The sequence below is a fragment of the Gossypium hirsutum genome, chromosome D11 (assembly GCF_007990345.1).
Source record: "Gossypium hirsutum isolate 1008001.06 chromosome D11, Gossypium_hirsutum_v2.1, whole genome shotgun sequence".
Lineage (NCBI taxonomy): Eukaryota > Viridiplantae > Streptophyta > Magnoliopsida > Malvales > Malvaceae > Gossypium > Gossypium hirsutum.
Window position 1 is genome coordinate 11929751 of NC_053447.1, and position 20649 is coordinate 11950399.

Here is a 20649-nt window from a genome sequence, read left to right on the forward strand (position 1 = left end):
TTAACCATTTTTCTCTGACTAAAGTAGATCTGATCATCGGTCGGGTCGGATTCTACCTGACATGTGGGAGGGTTTGAATAAAAATATAAGCTCGAAAAATGGGTTTAGACAAAAAAAATAAGAGCTGTTTAAAAAATGGGACGAGCCTCAGGTAAGGCATTTTTGGTCCGGCCCGAATTCACTAAAAGATAAAAAAAATCTGCTCTTTTTTTTAATGTTATTTTCTTATTATTTTCTTCCTATTTTGTTACCATTTTACTATTATGTTGCTACTATTTTATTGTGATTGTTTGGATATTGTATAAAACTTATTTTATTGTTAATTTTGTTATTATTTTAGAGGCATTTACTTATTAAGTTGCATTTATCTTAGTGTTATTTAAGTCTACATATTTTTAAAATTTATTCTCAATTTGTTGGGAAATATTTATTTTGATGTTTTTAGTATTTTTGATGTATTATATATATATATATAAAATATAAAAAATTAATACGGGAGGCCGAGTCGGGCTTGGGTAAAATTTTAGGCCTATTTTTTGGGCCGGGCCTAGTAAATGGACCTGAATTTTTAGTTGAACCCGGCTCATGAACACCTCTAGAGTAAAGTTATATTGACTTGAATGTGTGATTTTATTGGTTAAAGATTTGATTTCGAAGGGATGTAATTCGTGCGGAAGTGAAGATAAAACAGTAATATGTTTTTGTTATATATTTTCATTTGAGAATAACATAATTGCTCAAAGAGATTTAGAAGTTTTAATAATTTAAAATTTGATAATGGCATAGCTTCAAACTATATTACCTCTATTTCTCACCCTCAATATCGTATATTTTAAGGCCCCAAAGATGTAAATTATAGGTATGAAAAGTTTTTTTCTAATGAGTCGAAGATTTGAAATTATTTAAAGATTAAACTCGAAACAAGTTAATACATATTTATTAACTTATTATCATGATATTTGTTAGACGTTTGAAAGTACCTTTAGCTGACAGTAAGACTTTGTTTCTCTTGTCTCTCCCCTAAAAAAATTTCCTTCCTATTTATCCACAATAAATCAAATAAAATTTGATAGACAGAAGAGAGGGTGAGGTTTTTTATAATTGCAGTTACAGAATATTGGTATACATGTAAGTTCAGTTGGTCACCATATCCTGTCCAGCAGCTGGTAGTTGAAGTAGTCCAAAGCTGAAAATCTTATCTGAACATTTATGGTGCATGCAGCTGGAATTATCACATGGTTCTGCTGCATTCATTTGAGGTTCGGTCTGTATGTGGGGCATGAAGGATCAAAAAGTTAACACAAAACAGAACAGCAGAAACCTTACAGACTGTTGCTAACAAACCTGTCAGAACAGGGATCAAAATCTTTGACAATCTTCCCATTTAGCTTAACTTGTCACAGATTCATGTTGCTCCTGACTTTTCATTTTATTTTTCTAAGTTCTTGTATTTGATACTCTACACATCCATGATTTTGCTTGGTCAGTTTGGTTTCCTACATTTCACCTGAAAGTAATCTAATCATACGAACAAAATCGAGACTTCGAGGCTAAAAATTAACAAATACTTGAAGAATGTTTTAATGCCAAGCTAAACTAGATTACTTTAAGGAAAAGAACCAACTGTACAATATAGCTATGAGCTATAAACTTTTCTCTGTTACTATTTACCTCTTTTTCATAGTTTTGAACTATCGGTATAAATCCAAAAGACCCCAAAGCAAACAAAAAGTACAGTTAGTTTGGGTGGACATCCATAGAGAACCTTCTCAACCATCTATTTAGTCACTGCTCTTGCTACTGTAGTAGTCTAGCAAAATGGTTAAGCGAGATATGGCCTATGGCTCAGCAAAATGTGAACATATACGACAAATAATTGGGGCCCTACAAGCAGGGCAATCCTTCATCCCTTGTTTAGGGTGGAGTTCATTGCCGTTGGCACAGGACCTGATGAACACATGGAAGGAATACCACTATCTTCTCTTTTGATAAGCACATGACACACTCACGCTCCCATTTCAAACCTCCGCTCCCAGGATAATCGTTGATGTCAACCACCCCTTTAGAGAAAACTGGAATCTGATTCCTCTCATTGATAGAAGAGCACTGACCACTGGCAACATCAGTCTCTTCAAAGCACAGCTATTTTTGACGAATCCAACTTCATCTTCAACTCGGATAACTTGTTCTTGAGCTTTTTGATCTCCTATCCGCATTTCTGCATATCTTTTTCTGCATTCAGTTTAATCTTATCCTCCTCTACTTTTCCTGCAGCTTCAAGGCATTCTCTTTCCTTCCTTATGGAGGCAGCCTGTGCAAGAAATTTCTCCATTGTCATCCTCTCCCGTTTCCATAGCATCTGCAAAATTTCGTTGTTTCTTATGAAAATATAAGTTGAATAGAGTTAAATTTGCTTTCAAGGCATGAATAGCAAAGTGCACTTATTCTTGCACCTTCATGCCTTTTTGCTATAAACGGGGATGGAAAATTTTAAGACGAGAAGTTGCCACGAGCATTGATGGTATCTGATTTTGTAATTATGAACAATATTTTCTATTCCTACTTATTTTTCCTCTAATCCTCAAATTTAGTGGATTTCCAACATAATCCAAGCAAATATGTTAATTCAGCACATTAGAGATTAGGTTGCCGATTTAGCCTAATACTGTTGAAAATTGTCTTACAGTCTTAAACTTGAGAATAGACAACCTGACAGGGGATTTGCAATGCCATCCCTTCAACTAATTTCATGATGATTTGCAAGAAAGAGTGAAGGTTGGTCCAAAACATTTCGACAATTTTTATGGTCTGTTAGAGCTTTATACTTTATCATGTTCTTTTGGTGGCTTTTAATTTTATAATCCATCTTCTCCTCAGCCATATCATTCTAGAACCTTACTAATCCATTTAGTTAAGAGCCATATACTGGCTTTGTTACACCCCCTACCCATATTCGACACCGGAATAGGGTACGAGGCATTACCAGAACACATACACTTGTAAACGTATTGAACCGAGTTACAAAATTTTATCTAAATTAAAACTTTCAAATTATTAACATGCTTTTATAATTCTTCACAATATATCCTCAAAATATTATATTCATAATAAATAGGGCCTACGAGACCCGATATATACTCATGCAATTCAATGCTTCATTTCTTTTTATTCAATTCACAATTTCTCATGCTCACAATTCAAATCCTATCACTAGCAATTTCCATTTAATTCACGTACAATTCAATATTAGTAAGTTCAATATTAATACGTATTTACCATTTAACTCAACGTTTATTGATTATACCATTCATTAACACATTTATGAAATTCTCAATTTTGCAATGAAAATATCACTTTAGCTTAAATAACAACATCAATTAAACTCATCATCCCCTTTTTCGTCATTTTTCACTTAAAAAATGAACTTACTATTTCATTACCTTTCCACACCCGTTTCCTATGCATATCACACAAGACATAAGCATATCATTCAACCATAGTCGCAAGCTAATGCATTTAAATATAATTCTTTTTGGAACTAACCACGTGATAAATCATTTCACTAGAGATTACATAATTTAAACCTTACCACCCCTGTCATGATCACAAGCATATTTCCATTTAGGCACTTACCATCTCAATGCATAACTTACAAGTTTAACGTGGCATAATCCAACCACAACTTGGCCAAAACCTAAGCATGTACACCAAATATGTTAACCAAATAAACATATAGCATAAGCATTATAAGCATAGATGAGCACAATATTTGTTCATGTATCAAACTTACCAACATGTGTTAATTCATAAACCATTCATGACATTACTTCAAGCCATATCATATTTCAAATATACCATACACACATACTATGAAACTTTATTTTCCCACATGAGCTTAAACCATGACCAATCATGCGCAAATATAAGCATCATTCTATTTCATCGTTTATCAATCATAATCGAGCATATGACCAATTATACACAAATCATTAATATATTTTCCAATTTTCCTTCTCTTTCTCTCCATTCCACATCCTTAATTTGTATAACACACTTAAATAACATTATCCATACTTTCACTATTTTCTTATATGTAAATTCAAACTGTCTGTCAGGGTCAGAGTCACTAATTTATTTATATCTTAAGCTACCGAGCTCCAAATTAAGATTCGTTAATTTTCCCCGAAACTAGACTCACATATCTTCTTACCATAAAATTTTCAAATTTTTTGGCTCATCCAATAAGTACATTTTATTCTTTAAAGTTTCTCATATTTCACTGCTTGATAGTTCTGACCCTTCTTTATTAAAAATTAATTATTTCATAGTACAGAATTCAGATAATTTTATCGTTTGTTTCTTTTGAAAATAGACTCATTCAGAATTCTAAAAATATAAATTTTATCTCATAATTATTTTTGTAAAATTTTTAATGATTTTTCAAAGTCAGAATAGGGAATTTCGAAATCATTCTAGCCCTGTCTCACTAAAATTAAAATATCTCATAATATAAAACTATTTTGCTTGCTCTGTCTCTTTTATGTGAAAATAGACTCATTCAGATTTAATTTCATATATTATTCAGCCTCTAATTCAATTTCTACCATTTTTGGTGATTTTTCAATGTCACACAACTGTTGCTGTCTAAACTGTTTTGTTGCTAAATGTACTCTTTCATAATTTCACTTTTTCTCACTTTTCTTTTTCACTGATCAAAGTCAATTTCTCGTCTTTCTTGATTTATAATAACACATTTAACTTGTTTAACACTCACATTATTCAATTTAGTCCAAAAATTATACTTTATAAAAAGTACATTTTTGCCCCTAAAGTTTCACAAAATTATGATTTTGCCCCTAGGCCTGTAAAATATTTTTTATTCAATTTCCTTTCATTTTAGGCCTATCCGAACCATTTTCATAACTATAATAGTCCAAAATTCTCACTTATTCACACGCTTGTGACATATTTTATAACTTTTACAAATTAATTATTTTAGGCATTTTTATCGAAAATCACCTAGTAAAAATCGATTATCACACTCCAAACATTCATATTCTTCCATAAAACATAAAAATACATGCATCTCATCCATGAGAAAATTTTTAAACACAAACCCTAGCTCAAAATAACGATAAAAATAGGTAAACCGAGCTACGAGGATTTTAAAAATGTAAAGAACATTAAAAACGGGGCAAAGACGGACTTACTATGAAGCTTGAAAGCTTGAACCAAACCCTAGCCATGGCTTCCATGACATATTCGGCCAGCCCCCATGAGAAGATGATGATTTTTTTGCCTATTTTGTCTTTTTAATCCACTTTAATTACCAAATTACCAAAATGTCCCTAACTTAAAAATTTCCTATTTCACTTATCTCATGCCCATTTTTGTCCACAATTTAACCAATGGTCTAATTACCATTTAAGGGCCTCCAATTTAAAATTTTATAACAATTGGACACTTATAACATGTAGAACTCAACTTTTGCACTTTTTACAATCTAGTCCTTTTTACTAAATTGAGTGCCCAAACGTCAAAATTTTCAAACGAAATTTTCACAAAATCATTCCGTGAAATTATATAGCATAAAAATATAATAAATAAATAAATAAATAAATTTTTCCTCTTCGGATTTGTGGTCAGACCACTATTCCGACTAGGCCCAAAATTGAGCTATTACAGGCTTAACAAGGTAAAACTATATGCTGAGCAAGGCTTATTTAGCAAAATTCAATGAGTAAATTGCTTCAAGGAGAAACATACCTTAATTTGATTGTAGGATCTTTTAGCCTTGCCCACTTTCCTTTGCAGCTTAGCTGCTTTCTACTTCTCTGATACAGGCTCCTTTGTGTATCCCATGATTGAACATCCTTAAGTGCTTTCCTTTCTCTTTCCAATGCTTCTTGACAACTTGAAGCTGATGCTGCTGCCTACAATTTAGCAACCTCAATCTCCATTTTCAGCACGAATGCTCCACCTCAAGCTTTTGACCTTTAGAGTTAGCATCCTGAACCTGATTAGTTGTGTTATTCAAGGAAAACTCTATCTCAGACAGCCTCTTCATGGTGCTCTCCCCCATGATTTTCTTCTCCATTTTGAACTGTCCTGCTTCTTCCTTCTCTTGCCTCAATGATTTAATTTCATCTTGGTCCTTGCTAAGCCTACAAATAGCCTGCTTGACCTTCTGATTTGTCCATTGAGTCCAACTATGTAGCTCATTCTGCAGTTCCTGTAACCTTGGAACTAGCTTCAATATCAGTTTGTCCGTCTCATCTTGTGGGATGTATTTCCCCAGTGACTTTTCATATAGAATTCCAGCGAAGTAATCAATTGACCTAGAGGATATACAAGTGATGCCTTTGGCTTTGGGAGTAGGTTTCTTTTCTACACCATGATCAGGTGTCTTAGAAGATTTTGAGATTCTGCCTTCAGATTTGGGAACATGTTTATTTTCCGAAGATGATGATGATGATGCAAGCGCAGTATTTGTGGTACAAACTACTGATTTAGAACCATTGATAATTCTTGAATTATCCCTGCTAAATTAGTAATTTTATGTTTTAATCCTATCAAGAATGCAATTGGGATGCTATGAGTAACAAATGAGCATAAACAAACTAATTTACAGCACAGTCAATAAAGTGGGATCAAATAAAAAACTTGGAAATAGTCAAGGACTTATCAGATTTCTTTTGACTTTGTAAAAACTAGAACTAGAAAAAAAATTTGATTTTATTTTTATTTGATTCTAATTTTGTGTAGTGGGTACTTAGGCCAAATTTTGTAAGACCCCTATACCCAATCCGATCACCGAGTCAAAGCATTAAGATGTCACATTCGTTGTCGAAGTAACTACGGAAAATTTCAGATCCAATTTATCTTATTATTTAATTAATGTAGATCATTAACTAATTTTAGTAATAATTGAATTTACGATAGAACTAATTATGAGTTAAAGGAGTTCATCAAAACATCCACAATTAATCAAAGACTAAATTGTAAAGTTCATAAAATTTTTGAACTGTCATCGCGACGTTGGAGGTTTCTACGTCGTGACATGGCGAACTTGTCATCGTGACATCGTCTCCATTTCCTAGAAGTTCCACGCTTTATTTTTATTTATTTATTTTATATCATTACTTGAATCGTATTCAGATGTCATAACCACCACTTCATTTTACATATCATCCACTTACATCTATTTCTAATCTCAAATCCTCATAAAAACATGATATTCAATTAAATATAAAAAAGTTTATAAAATTAACACAAATATTAAAATTTTACAAATAAGACCATTGGAGGACTTGCACTTGCAAAATTAGTTTACCCACTTTATGTATATTTCATATTTATTTCTAAATTGTGCTAATCAATTTAATTCTTCATAAAATTTTAACAAAGAATTCACGTCAATTAACAATTATTCACTTATTATGTTATTAATTCGTTTAAACATACTCATATGTATCAATCATTCCATTACCTACAACCATTTCAAAACATCTCAAATTCATCTACTATATATATATTCATATTTTTTTCCTCCTCCTCCTCTCCATTCCACATCCTTTATTTATATATATATTTGTTAGAATATTTAGCTTTTAGTATATAACATGCTTATATGTAACATTATCTATAATTCCATTATTTACTTATGTGTTCATATCAAAGCTGTCCACTTGAGTCATAGTCACTAAATTATTTATATCTTGAGCTACAGAATTCAAAATTAAGATCCTCTTGATGTTTTTTAAACTAGACTCAAATATATATTTACCATAAAAATTTCATAATTTAGAATTTAGCCAATAAGTACAATAAAATCTTCAAATTAATCCATGTTCTGCTGTTTGACAGATTCGACATTTCTTTACTAAAAATTAATTATCTCTTAGTACGGGGTTTGGATGATGTTTCCATTTGCTTCTCTTGAAAATAGACTCATTAAGAATTTAAACATATAAATTTAAACCCCTAATTTTTTTTTACAATTTTTGATGATTTTCTAAAGTTAGAACAGAGAAACCCGAAATCAATCTGACCTTGTCTCACAAAAATTCATATATCTCATCATATGAAATTCTTTTGCTTACACCGTTTCTTCTATGTAAAAACAAACTCAATAGGATTTAGTTTCATACTTTAATTAACCTCTAATTCAATTTCTACAATTTTTGGTGAATTTTCAAATTCAAACTACTGCTGCTGTCCAAAACTATTTTAGTACAAAATGTTGATAACCAAGTTTATAACACCCTCCTTTCCTTTCTCTACAACATTTCCCATCACTTCCTCTTATTTCCCTTCACTAACATATCAAGAACACAAAACCTTATATAAGAAAAATTAACTTTAACATCATTTTCATGCTTTTTCAATAATATCAAACTTAAAAATATATTGAAATCTTGATGTTCTTACTTTGTCCTATTGATTTCAATCTTTAACTTGATTTTCTCTCTCCTCCAACTTCCATTTTCTTGAATCCAAGGTGATTTTCTTATTCTTCAGAGTCTCCTTACACTTTTCTCTCTTGGTGATTATGAAAATTTCTTGAAATTCTTGGTGAAAATGGTAGATTTTTGGTGGAAGGACCAAATTGTGAAGACAATAAAGTTTTTTTCTTCTCTCCCCCTCACTCACGTTGGAAAGATGGGAGGATCTTTTTTTTTTCATCTTCCTCTCCTTTTATACTAGCTATTTATAATAAATTATTAGTAAAATATCTCATTAAAATATTAATAAAGTAATATTTATCTAATTAAATAATTATAAAATATAATCAAAATATCTCCAACATCGTCATTACCTTCTAGAGTTCTCTCTCTTTCTAATTGACCATTTTGCTCTTTATGATCTTTTAAAATTCCATCTTTGAATCATCATTAATTTGGTAAAATTATGATTTAGTCCCTCATAATTATTTACCTATTTAATTTGGTCCCTACATGCCAATTCATATCATAGTAAATTAGATTATTTTCAATTTGCATCCTTCAACTTTCTTATTTTTACACTTTGATCCCCCTAAATTTTGAATATTTACACTTGAGCCAAAAACTTTTCACATATTTACGATTAGTCCTTACTTTAAATCAATATACTAAAATCTACTTCTTAATTATTATTATTATTTTTAATACTCCTCAATATTCTCTTTTACCATCTTTATATCATTTTCTCATTTTATCGAGAAATCAATTATACATCATGTCATGCTTTTTGATTTAACTCTATTTTGATATCTTACAACTTTCATTTTCTTTGATCTCATATTATTTACGGCCAATGAGGTTTTGAGGATGTTACAAATTTAGTAAATCATTTGTATATAAATAAGGCATCTGTGGTAGCTTAAAAACACACTTGAATTTGCTTGAGCAATTAAATAAAATTAAACCTTTTTTTTTCCTTCCAATTTATGTGTTTAGACACAACCATTCCATTTCCATTTGTTTGTTTCTTTGCAAACTAGTTTAATTGCTTTCCAAATCCCTTTCATTTTCAACTTTCACCATTTTTCATTCAAATCCACTCCATAACCAACCAAAACATGATTAGTTTCATGCTTCACAAAATTCTAACTTAGCTTTAGGCCGGTATTCTTTCCGGTCAAGAATTGTGAGATACGTATTCGTACTAAAAATCCTTCCAATCGGTATTCATTATTTTTCCTAAATATTGGGATTGACAAATTTATCCCTTAAAGTTAACTCGATTTCAAATCAAAAAGTGCGTTGGGTTGGAGTCGTGTTTGCGGACAGTTGGGGAAACGAATCGATCATGTTGTATTCGGATCTCTTAGAACAAATCAAAGGAGATAGTGATTGGGTTTAAACATCCCGAGTGGTTGAGGTCGTTAATCTGAGTTGAGTTCTTTACAGTGCAAGGCTGCCGAAATTTTGAATCAGGAACGCGTGTATCTCAGTTAGATAATCGGTAATGGTTGGTTTGCAGGTCATACCAGGACCGATAACTCAGAGGAAGAATTGGCGGTTAGGACATTCTTAGCCGCCATAACCAGCTTATTGTTTGGAGGAGAAGACTAATTTTTGAGGATCGGTTCAGAGATCAGAATTCATCGAGTCTAGGGCCAGGGCTTACTTTTTCTGTTATTAAAACTCAAATTCATCTTCTAATTTAATTTTACTTTTGATCTCTTTAATTGCTTATTTCTACTATCTTAATTATTTAATTTCTAGACATTCCCAATTCCTTTAATTTATTTTTTAGTAGGTCCCTTTGGAGTCAAGGGCACGACTATTGCTGTAACAACCCGTTTTCAGTGAAGACGGAACAGTGGTTTCGAGACCACAAATCCGATTTAGAAAGAAAAAATTATTTTAATAGTATTGCATGGTCTGCATTATGATAGGAATGACGTATGAAAATTGTAACACCCCTTACCCGAGACCGTTGCCGGAGTCGAGCACGAGACATTACCTAACTTAACTTACTAGTTCGGGGCATAAAAATTTTCTTTTAAAATTAATTTACTCACGTTCATTCAATATTTCCCTAAAAAGGAATCTCGAGACCCTAAATCATGCAATAGAAATAGTTCGGGTCCAAACCGGGAACATTAATAATTTTCCGAATACTAAAACAAATCAAAAAAGTTCATTTCACCATTCATAATAAAACTGTCCACCTGCCCAACAGTCACTAATTTAATTATAACTCAAGTTAAAAAACTCAAAATTTAGATCCGTAAATTTTTCCTAAAACTAGACTCTTATATTTTCTTACCATAAAATTTTCAGAATTTTTGGTTTGGTCAGTTAGTACAGTTTATTCTTTAAAGTCCCCCTGTTTCATTGTTCGACAGCTCTGACCCCTCTTCACTAAAAATTAATTATCTCATTGTAAAGAATTCTGATAACATTCTAATTTATTTCTATTGAACTCACTAAGGAATCTAGACATATAAATTATAACTTCCAATTCTTTCTGTACAATTTTTAATAATTTTCTAAAGTCAGAACAGGGGATTTCAAAAACTATTCTGACCCTATCTCACTAAAATTCAAATATATAAAAATATAAAACTCATTTGCTTAATCTATTTCTTTCATGTGAAAATAGACTAATACAGCTTTAATTTCATATCTTACTCATCTTCTAATTCAATTTCCACCATTTTTAGTGATTTTTCAAATTCATGTCAATGCTGCTGTCCTAAAACTATTTTAGTGGAAAATGTTAATAACTAAGTTTATAACACCTTCACTTTCTTTCAATTAAACCTTATACATGCCATATAAACCTTAAGATGCACAATATTTTACCGAAGTAATCTGGATAGTGTGCCCTGATGTGTTGATACAATCCACCGATCTCACATCAATCTACAAAGAACATTAATCATGCAGGAGTAAGCTTATGTAAGCTTAGTAAGTTCATAGGCATAGAAAATAATTCTTACCAAACATCTTATAACAATTATACAATATATAATTTCACTAATTCTTCCCTTTCTTAATCAATTTAGGAAACGCTTACGGAATTGAGTACTTCGTTTTTTAAAATGCCATAGTATAACTATGGTCTTGCACATAATCACATATCACACACCGAAGCCATAGCCCAGCCATGGTCTTACATGGAAGCATATATCACACCGATGCCATATCCCGGATATGGTCTTATACGAAAATCACATATCACATATTGCCATGGTCCAACCATGGTCTTTTCCGTCAATGCGTATGAGTCACTGAACGAAAGTACTGAATCCAATGTTCCACTAAATTAGAACTTTTATTCAAACATTTATATTTTCACAATTATCTCAGTTTAATAACATTCATATAAAATAACATACCATAGCATTCATGAAATTTCAAAGTATAATACAACATTTCCTGCCAACCACAATCTCAAACAATGAATTTACTCATTTGAGCTCAATATCAAATATCAACTTATATTCCAACATTTAGCTTCTATTGCACTTACAAATACTTGTCAAATTAAGGGTTGTCTTACGGATTTGAGTACATCGTTTGCCGGGTGCCACGATTTGCTTGAATATTTTACAATGCTATAACTCAGTATGGTTTCCTTCACTGGAATACCATACCTACTTTTCACAACACAGTATGGTTTTCTTCACTGAAACACCATACCTACTTTTCACAACTCTGTATGGTTTTCTTCACTGAAACACCATATCTACTTTTCACAACTTAGTATGGCTTTCTTCACTGAAACACCATACCTACTTTTCAAAATTTTTCCAGGGATTCACCATGGGCTTATTCATCAATTCATCACTGATTATAGAACGTATGTACTCAATCCTGCGTATCCCTTAATTTAAACTAACAATTTCATTTTATTTTTCTATTTTTACCATAATCATAATTCAACAACAATATACGAATTGATACAATATATCATTCCCACATTAACAATTAATCATAAAAATTCAGCCGTATGAACTTACTTGGGCCAATTTATAGGATTTGTAAAAGTTCAGAGACTATTTTGATACTTCCTCTTTTCCGCATTTATCTTCAGATTCCCGATATGATGAAAAATATGAAAAACCAGCTTGAAAACTCTCTCCTATGGCGTTTTGGTTGAAGAAAAATGATGTTATCTCTAAATTTTTCAAATTTGTCTTTATTTTATATGTTTAATTTGCAAAATTTCCAATTTTTCCCTTATTTCTCTTTATTTTCTTGCTGATTTTCTTGCCCAAACCATCCAGCCCATATACTTTAGGCCTAATTTTCTTTTAAATCCCTCCTTATTAGTCACTTAAACTATTTAATCACAATTTAACAAATTTTGCACTATTTTCAATTTAGTCCTTTTTAATTAATTGACTATCCAAACGTTAAAATAACGAAACTTTTATACTAACTCAATGACACTCTATAAATATTTATAAAAATATTTATGGCTCGAATTATGAATTCAAGGTCTCGACACCTCGTTTTAGACCCAATTTATCAATTAAATTCTTTTTAAATTACAAAATTCACTAAATCACAGAATTCACTAATTCAAAAATTCTTCTAAATTCACACTTGACCCATAATTATTAATTTATTAAATTTTCAAGCTTACTTGTCGGATTTAGTGATCCCAAATCACTGTTTCCGATACCACTAAAAATTAGGCTGTTACAAAAATTTTGTTAAGAAAATTTTACTGATTACATGCTTAATTGATAAAAAGACCAAATTGCATGAAACATAAAAGTTGAATTCTAGTAGCTAGAGGGATTAAATAGCTATGAAATTCAAATTTTGAGGTCCTTATAAGGCAAATAGACCATTAAGAGAAGTTAGTAGATATTTATGATGATTCATCCATGGAAATTTAAGAAAAGAAAAAGACTAAATTGGAAACTGGAAAAATAAAAGATAATAATTAAATTAAAAGACAAAATATCATTTTATATCATCATCGTCCCCAAAATTATCTATGGAAACCCTAGCTAAGAGAGAGAACTTCAAGCAAGCTTAATTGTCTATCGTTTTTAGTAATTTTTAAATTTTCGAGATCGTAATAACCTAATCTATCTATTTTGGGGATCAATTTGCAAATTTATCAAAGTATTAAAATTTTTCCATGAATGAGTATGCTGAAATTTTGAAATTTATGGTAGAAAATGAAAGGTTGTTGATAGATAAACAACTTTTGTAAAGGAAATTTTCATGAAAGTGTGATTTAGGGACTAAATTGAAAAGATGTAAATTCATGGAAAATTTTTAATTTTTGTGAAATACATGGACTGTTATTGTTATATGAAAAATTCGGCTAGGCTTGGAATAAGGATTAAATTGCATGAATTTCATTTTCCAAGCATAGGGACGAAATTGGAATTAATCAAAAGTATAGGGGTAAAATGGTACTTTTTTCTAAGATGTAAATTGGATTGAATTGAATATGAAATGTGTTAAATTGATGTTAAATTCATTTATATAGATACATAAAGATCAAATAAGGAGTTAGATTGAGAAAAAGAAAAAGCATCGGATTAGTAGAAAATCATATACGAGCAAGTGACGAGGTAAGTTTATGTAACTGAATTATGTATATTAATATGTTTGAATTGAATGTTGTATATGTGAACTGTATAAATGTCTTATGTATGAAATTGGTCACATGTTCAATAATACTTGATAAGTAATAAGTCTCATTTGAATAAATGAAATTCGATGGATACAAGATTCCCCGTATTGGTTGTGATTTTGCATATGTTGTGGACACACCATAGTTGAAAAGAGTATCCTATTATAATCCCTCTCGAGCTTCTCATTATATGGTTTCTGCGAGTATCCTGACTAGTATTATCCTGCATGTGTTACAGACATACCGTAACTCTTTATGAGCGTCCCGATATATGGCTCTTAATGAGCTTCCTGATATGGCTCGCTTGAACTTCCTGATATATGGCTATCCAGAGCTTCCTGATAATAGCTCTTCAGAGTTACCTGTTAAGCTCACATGAGCTTTCTGTTTCAAACTCTTATGAGTTTCCTGTTATAGCCCGGGTAAGCTTCCTGTTACATGGCTCATATGAGCTTCCTGTTACATGGCTCGAGAGAGTGCTTCTTGATTATATACTCTAATGAGTATCCCTGAATATGAATTGACAGATTACAATTTTGTACACTTTAAGTGTACTACATGTGTGTCCATCTATATTTCAAATAAATTCAACGGGCAAAGTTCTGACATGGGTCAAACTGAACTTGAGATGATTTGTTATGAAAATGTACATGTTGTATGGAAATATGATAAGAAAAGTATATGAATATAAAAGTTATTTTATGATGAGCTCATTCATGTTTCTTGACAATTGTGTGAATTATAATGACTAACATGTTTGATGAAGTTGGTTGTTTAGGCTATTAGCCAAATTTCTTAGATGCATTTTGTATGTTTACTTTAATGGAAATGAATGGTAAGTTAAATTTCCAGTTATACGAGCTTACTAAGCATTAAATGCTTACTTTGTTTTATCTTTCCTGTTTTATAGAACTCGGAAGCTCGTGAAGGTTGGAATTTGGTCGGAGACACATCACATTATCCCTCGGACTTCTCGGTATATAAAGCAAGCTAACTTTTGGTGTAATGGCATGTATAAGTTAAGTTAGGCATAATGATGAAATATTTTGGTTGTAACTAGCCATTGGAATGACTAGTGTAAGGCATATTTTGATGTAATTATATAAAGCCTTATCAAGTTTGATGTATGATAAAATGGTGAGATGATGGGAAGTATAAAAACCTATTGATGAATGGTTTTAAATTAGCATAATTGATAAAGTATGCTTATAAGAATAAATATGTTTTTGGTAAGTTTAAACACTTGAACATATGAGATAATATGACATGTATAAAACTTGGTATTGGCATTGATTTGAGGGTTATAAACTGGCTTGTGAATGTGTTTGGATGATGTTGTAGGTGAAAAAGGCAAATTGGGTGAGAAAAGTAGCCTGAAAATGACTTATTTTTTGTCAACACGGGCGTGCGTCTCACACGGGTGTGTGGCTGGCCGTGTAACCCAAGTTAGAGAGTTACACATGTATGGACACTGGCTGGGACATGGCTGTGTGTCTTACATCGAATGCCTACATGGCCTGAGACACAGACGTGTCAGTTACACGACCTGACCACACGAGCATGTGTCCCCTGCGCCTAAGAAAAATTTTGAAATTTCGCGAAAAATTCTTTGAGTTCCCAATCTAGTCCTGACTTGTTTCTAATGCATAAATTAGGTTTCAAGGACCCATATAAGGGACATTATGATTGAATAGGTTAGATTTCAGATATGAATAGTAAATGATACGATTTAATTATATTTGATATGTAAACTCTGGTAATGCTTCATAACCCTATTCCGGTGATGGATATGGGTTAGGGGTGTTACAATTGCCACGATTATCGGCTCAATCGAAATTTTGTTCACAAGAAAAACATGAAATTAATCATAATATTCAATCCTTGTGGACTCGACCTTATTACTCTTTACTACTATTTAGAGTTATTTTATTGTAGGAATTATTTTTTATAGTTTTTGTAACAGCCCAATTTCGACCCTAATCGGATGTAGTGGTTTTGGGACCACAAATCTAAGTCTAAAAAATATTTTAATATTATTTTCTGTGTTTATTATGTGTGAATTTACATGTGTGAAAGTTTCGTGAATTTATTTTATTGTTTGAGTGCTTAATTTGAGAATAGGGCTTAGTCGTGTATAATAAAAATTAGTGGTTAATTATGAAAGAGCCCAATTGTTGTTGTCTTTATAATTTGGAGGTTCTATGATGCAATTAGCGCACTATATAAGTTAGTGGATGGTAATGGTCAAGAATGACCTTATATTATATGTTATTTATGTATATTAGTAAAGGTTAACTTAGTAAAATAATAATAATGTTAGTATAATGATAATAAAATAAAACACAAAATAAAAAAGAACCATGCAAATGTTCATAAAATAGCTGAAACTTTAAAAGAAAAGAAAGAAAAGAGGAAAGCTAGATTCAGCACTTGTATTCTTTGATTTAGGTATGTATTTTGTTAGGTTTTTGATAATTTTTACGTTTTTGAGATCGCTGATTCGTGTTCTTCAAAACCCATGTCTTAATTTTGTGAATTGTGGATAATTTTGAAATGTGCCATTGATGAATGCTTGAGTTTTATGATGCTAGTAGGTGAAATATGAAATATATTTGTTAGATTAACATGTATTGTTTTGAATTTTTGGTGAAATTGAGTAATTAGGGTTAAATTGTGAAAATAAATTTTTCAAGGGACTAAAATGCTAAATAAATGAAAAATATAGACTTGTATGGATACTAGGAATATTTGGCCATTAGGAGTGTAGTTAAATTTTGTGTATCTTGTGTTTTGAACAAAAAGGATTAAATTGTAAAAAGTGCGAAATGTTAAGGGCAAAATTGTAATTTGCCCATTCATGTGTTTTTAGGCTAAATTGAATAGAATGATGTTTAAATAACCTTAATTTGAATATGTTTAGATCAAGAATTAAAGAAATCGAATTTGGATCGGGGAATGACAAAAGTGGTCGAGTAGCCGATTTAACAATTGACGACATCCGAGGTAAGTTTATAAGCAAATAGACGTTGTAAATTTTAGATAAATATTAATTATATATGCTGAAATGAAATATGCAATATATATATGTGGTAGTCGAATGTGTATATGTTTGAGAAGCAGGGATAGATGTGAATGTGATTTGTTGATATTTAGCACTGAGAGTGCGAGTATGAAATAGCTACGGCTATATGATTAGCACTAAGTGTGCGAATTAAATGATGAGGTTGAATAACGAGCACTAGGTGTGCGAAATTAAATAATGATGTTAAATAACGAGCACTGAGTGTGCGAAACCGAGATCAATTTGGTTAAGTGAGAGAAGAGCACTAATGGTGCAACTTTATTAATGCTTCGATAAATAATTTAGTACAAATTGTACTGATCCGATGAATGATAAATGTGACACATATGTATATGTTGGTATAAGTATGTAATATTTAATTAATATATGCTATCAAATTTAATTGGTTATGTCAATTGGGATACAAAAGTATGTGTGTGCGTAAAAAAGCCTATATATATATTCGGCCAAAGGGTAAGTATATGTGTGAAATCATAACTATGTTTTATATGCATTTATATATGAATGAGTACATTCGGTAAAGAGTGGTCTATGATTTGAAGATGAAAAATAACTATGTTATTACTTAAAGGTATATTCGGCCAAGCTGAAATTGGTTTATAGTTATATATTTGATATATAAGATTTGCAAGCTCGAATGTGTATATATGAATATGATTGCATTATTCAGTTTGTTATTGAATTATTAACGTCATTGAATTGTTTAATTGCTTATGACTTACTAAGCTGTGATAGCTTATTGTGTATTTGTGTTTCCTTCGATTTTATAGATTTTGGAAGCTAGTTACGGGCTCGGGGATCGTCAGAATAGTCAATCACACTATCGTCCATCCATCGGTACCTATAAAAGTTAAATTTAAAATCTATGGCATGTATAGGTTATACTACCCTTTTGAATATATTTTGAATGAAGTGTATATATATAATAAGCCATGCGAAAATGGCTTGTTTATTTTGACATGAATGGTTTCATGCTTTGATTAAATATTATGGTTGATGATTTGGCTATATTTCTTAAATGGTTGAGACTAATATAAGTGATGTTATGCTTTGGAAGATTTTGAATTTTGATAATTATGAATATTGATTGTGATAGACAAGTAAAGTTGATTGATATGATACGGTATAAGTATAAGCTATGTTTAAAATCATGGATGGAAATATTTTAATTTTCGGTAATTGAGATTGAATTTGAATTATCATTTACTATGTGAAAGTTGTATATTGATTTACTATGAATATAGAGTAGTTGAAATTAGTAAATTGCATAATGAGCATTGTTTATGGAATTGGTCTTGTAAATGACCTTTGATACATTGAGGGATAAATAATACATAGTAAATAAATATATATAAATAGGATCGGTCTTGGTATGTTATGCATGGAATTGTTTGAGTATTGATGAATTTGACATTGATTAAAGCATAAGTATTTAAGCTTAATTGTATTCGACTAAAGCTTGGGAAATTAGCCATATGAATAGTTATTTTATTTATTTGATGAATAATTATTTGTATGCAATTTGATAAGTAGTTTTGAGTGTAAGTGAATATACTATGAAATTATACAAATGCTTATGGCATATTCAGCCCAATGTTTTTATTTGCTTGTATTTATAAGGGTTGATATAGGTACATATGTTAAAATATAATGATTACATGTAAAATAGGTAAAATTTTAAATGTGAGTTTTATATACACATTTGTGTCATTGTTGTTTGTAATTGATTTGTTAGTCGAGTAGGCGAAATGAGGTATAACCAAAAGTGGTGTTTGAAATATTCTGCATAATTTTTAATTATGAGTTATGTGTTTACGAATATGTTCGATGCATGATATGAAATGACTCGTAATAAGTTGATATTACCTTTTTGATTTAAGACTTGGTTGGTTTAGTAGGTTGAACATGTGTATATATATGATTATTCGAATTTGAATTTGGTTCGGTAATACCTCGTAACCCTATTTTGGCAACGGTTACAGGTTAGGGGTGTTACAGTTTCGACGCCCATCAAATTTTGGCGTCGTTGCTGGGGATTGAAGATATTTTTCTAATTTTTGTTGTTTTCCTTATGACCAGATCAAAACCGGAAACTCTAGAGTTTGAACCAGAAATTGAGAAATTGGTCTGACAACTGCAAAAAAAGTCATTCGACGCGGTAAATGACCAAATCCCAAATTCGAAACCATATCTTACACCGAGGACATTTTTTCATTCGACAAACCAAACAAGATGCTGAGCAAACTATACGCTAACTCGCAACAGCACCGGATGAACAACAACCCTTATATATAACCTATCCGGTGGGAGGAACGTTGTTCGAGTTGAAGTCGGGTTTGATTCATTTACTACCCACCTTTCATGGATTACAAAACGAAAATTTGTACACTCATCTCAAAGAATTTCATATGGTGTGCACAAGCATGAAGCCTCAATGAGTAACCGAAGACCAAATTAAAGATAGAGAACTGGCCGATTCTCAAAGAATTTCATTCGTGTTTTTCCTTTCTCATTAGCCGATTCTACTAGAGAATGACTATTTTATTTACCTCCGGGATCTGTAATACATGGTCTGGCATGTCTCGTTTATTTTTTGATAGGTTCTTTTCTGCAGCTCGAGCTGTTGAACTAAGGAGGGACATTGTAGGAATCCGTCAGAATGAGACAGAGTCGCTCTACGATTATTGGGAATGGTACAAAAAGTTGTGTGCAAGTTGCCCACAACATGGACTGACTGGACAATTACTCTTGTATTATTTTTATGAGGGGTTGCTCCCGATGGAAATGAAAATGATAGATGCTACAAGTGGAGGGGCACTTGTTAATATAACTCCTCAAACAACACGAGAGTTGATTTCGACAATAGTTGCTAACTCTCAACAATTCCGACCGGCCACAGAACCCACGAGACAGGTTCATGGGTTAAGTTCTCTATCTTTAGAAGACAAAATCGACAAGCTGACTAACATTTTTCAAAAATTGCTTACAAATAAAACAGGGCCAACATGGTTGTGTGGAATTTGCGCTAAGCCAAACCACCCGACAGACTCATGTCCAATTTTACATGAGGATTCGATAGAACAAGCAAATGATGTCAGGAACTTTCCAGGACCACCCTAAAGGTGATATGACCCCTACTCGAACTCATATAATGTGGGGTGGAAAAATCACTTAAATCTAAGTTATGGGTTGAATCCTCAATTCAATCAACCTTACCAATAAAAGTCGTCTCTGAATCAACAATTACCGCCCCCAAAGTCATCTTTAGAAGCCATAGTGGAAAGGCTAGCCAATAGTACTGAGAAGTTTCAGCAGGAAACTAACATGTATTTGCAGGAGTTAGATAAGCAAGTGAGCAAGCTTGCGCTCACTATTAGCCGTTTGGAGTCCAAATGTACTGTCCTAAATTGAGTCTAATCCTCGACACAATGTAAGTGCTATGACATTAAGGAGTGGAAAGGTTTTGAAAC

At 31.7% G+C, this 20649-nt stretch overlaps 1 protein-coding gene across 1 annotated transcript; it reads right to left on the reverse strand.

Annotated features, from left to right (window-relative positions):
- Positions 1–1134: 1134 nt before the first annotated feature.
- On the reverse strand, positions 1135–19748 carry LOC107910947 (putative E3 ubiquitin-protein ligase RF298). Its single transcript, XM_016838860.1, has 6 exons — positions 19729–19748; positions 5981–6539; positions 5767–5933; positions 2264–2378; positions 1948–2142; positions 1135–1266 (listed from the first exon to the last, which is right to left on the reverse strand). Exons 1-6 carry the CDS (start codon positions 19746–19748, stop codon positions 1135–1137), a joined length of 1188 nt encoding a protein of 395 aa, XP_016694349.1.
- Between the last annotated feature and the right edge of the window lie 901 nt (positions 19749–20649).

Excerpts from the sequence above, each read along its gene's own strand:
- LOC107910947 (XM_016838860.1), bottom strand. The coding sequence starts at position 19,748 with ATGTATTACAGATCCCGGAG. Across the intron at positions 6,540-19,728 it reads ATGTATTACAGATCCCGGAG|GGATAATTCAAGAATTATCA; the intron begins GTAAATAAAATA and ends CTAATTTAGCAG. Across the intron at positions 5,934-5,980 it reads CTAAAGGTCAAAAGCTTGAG|GCAGCAGCATCAGCTTCAAG; the intron begins GTGGAGCATTCG and ends GCTAAATTGTAG.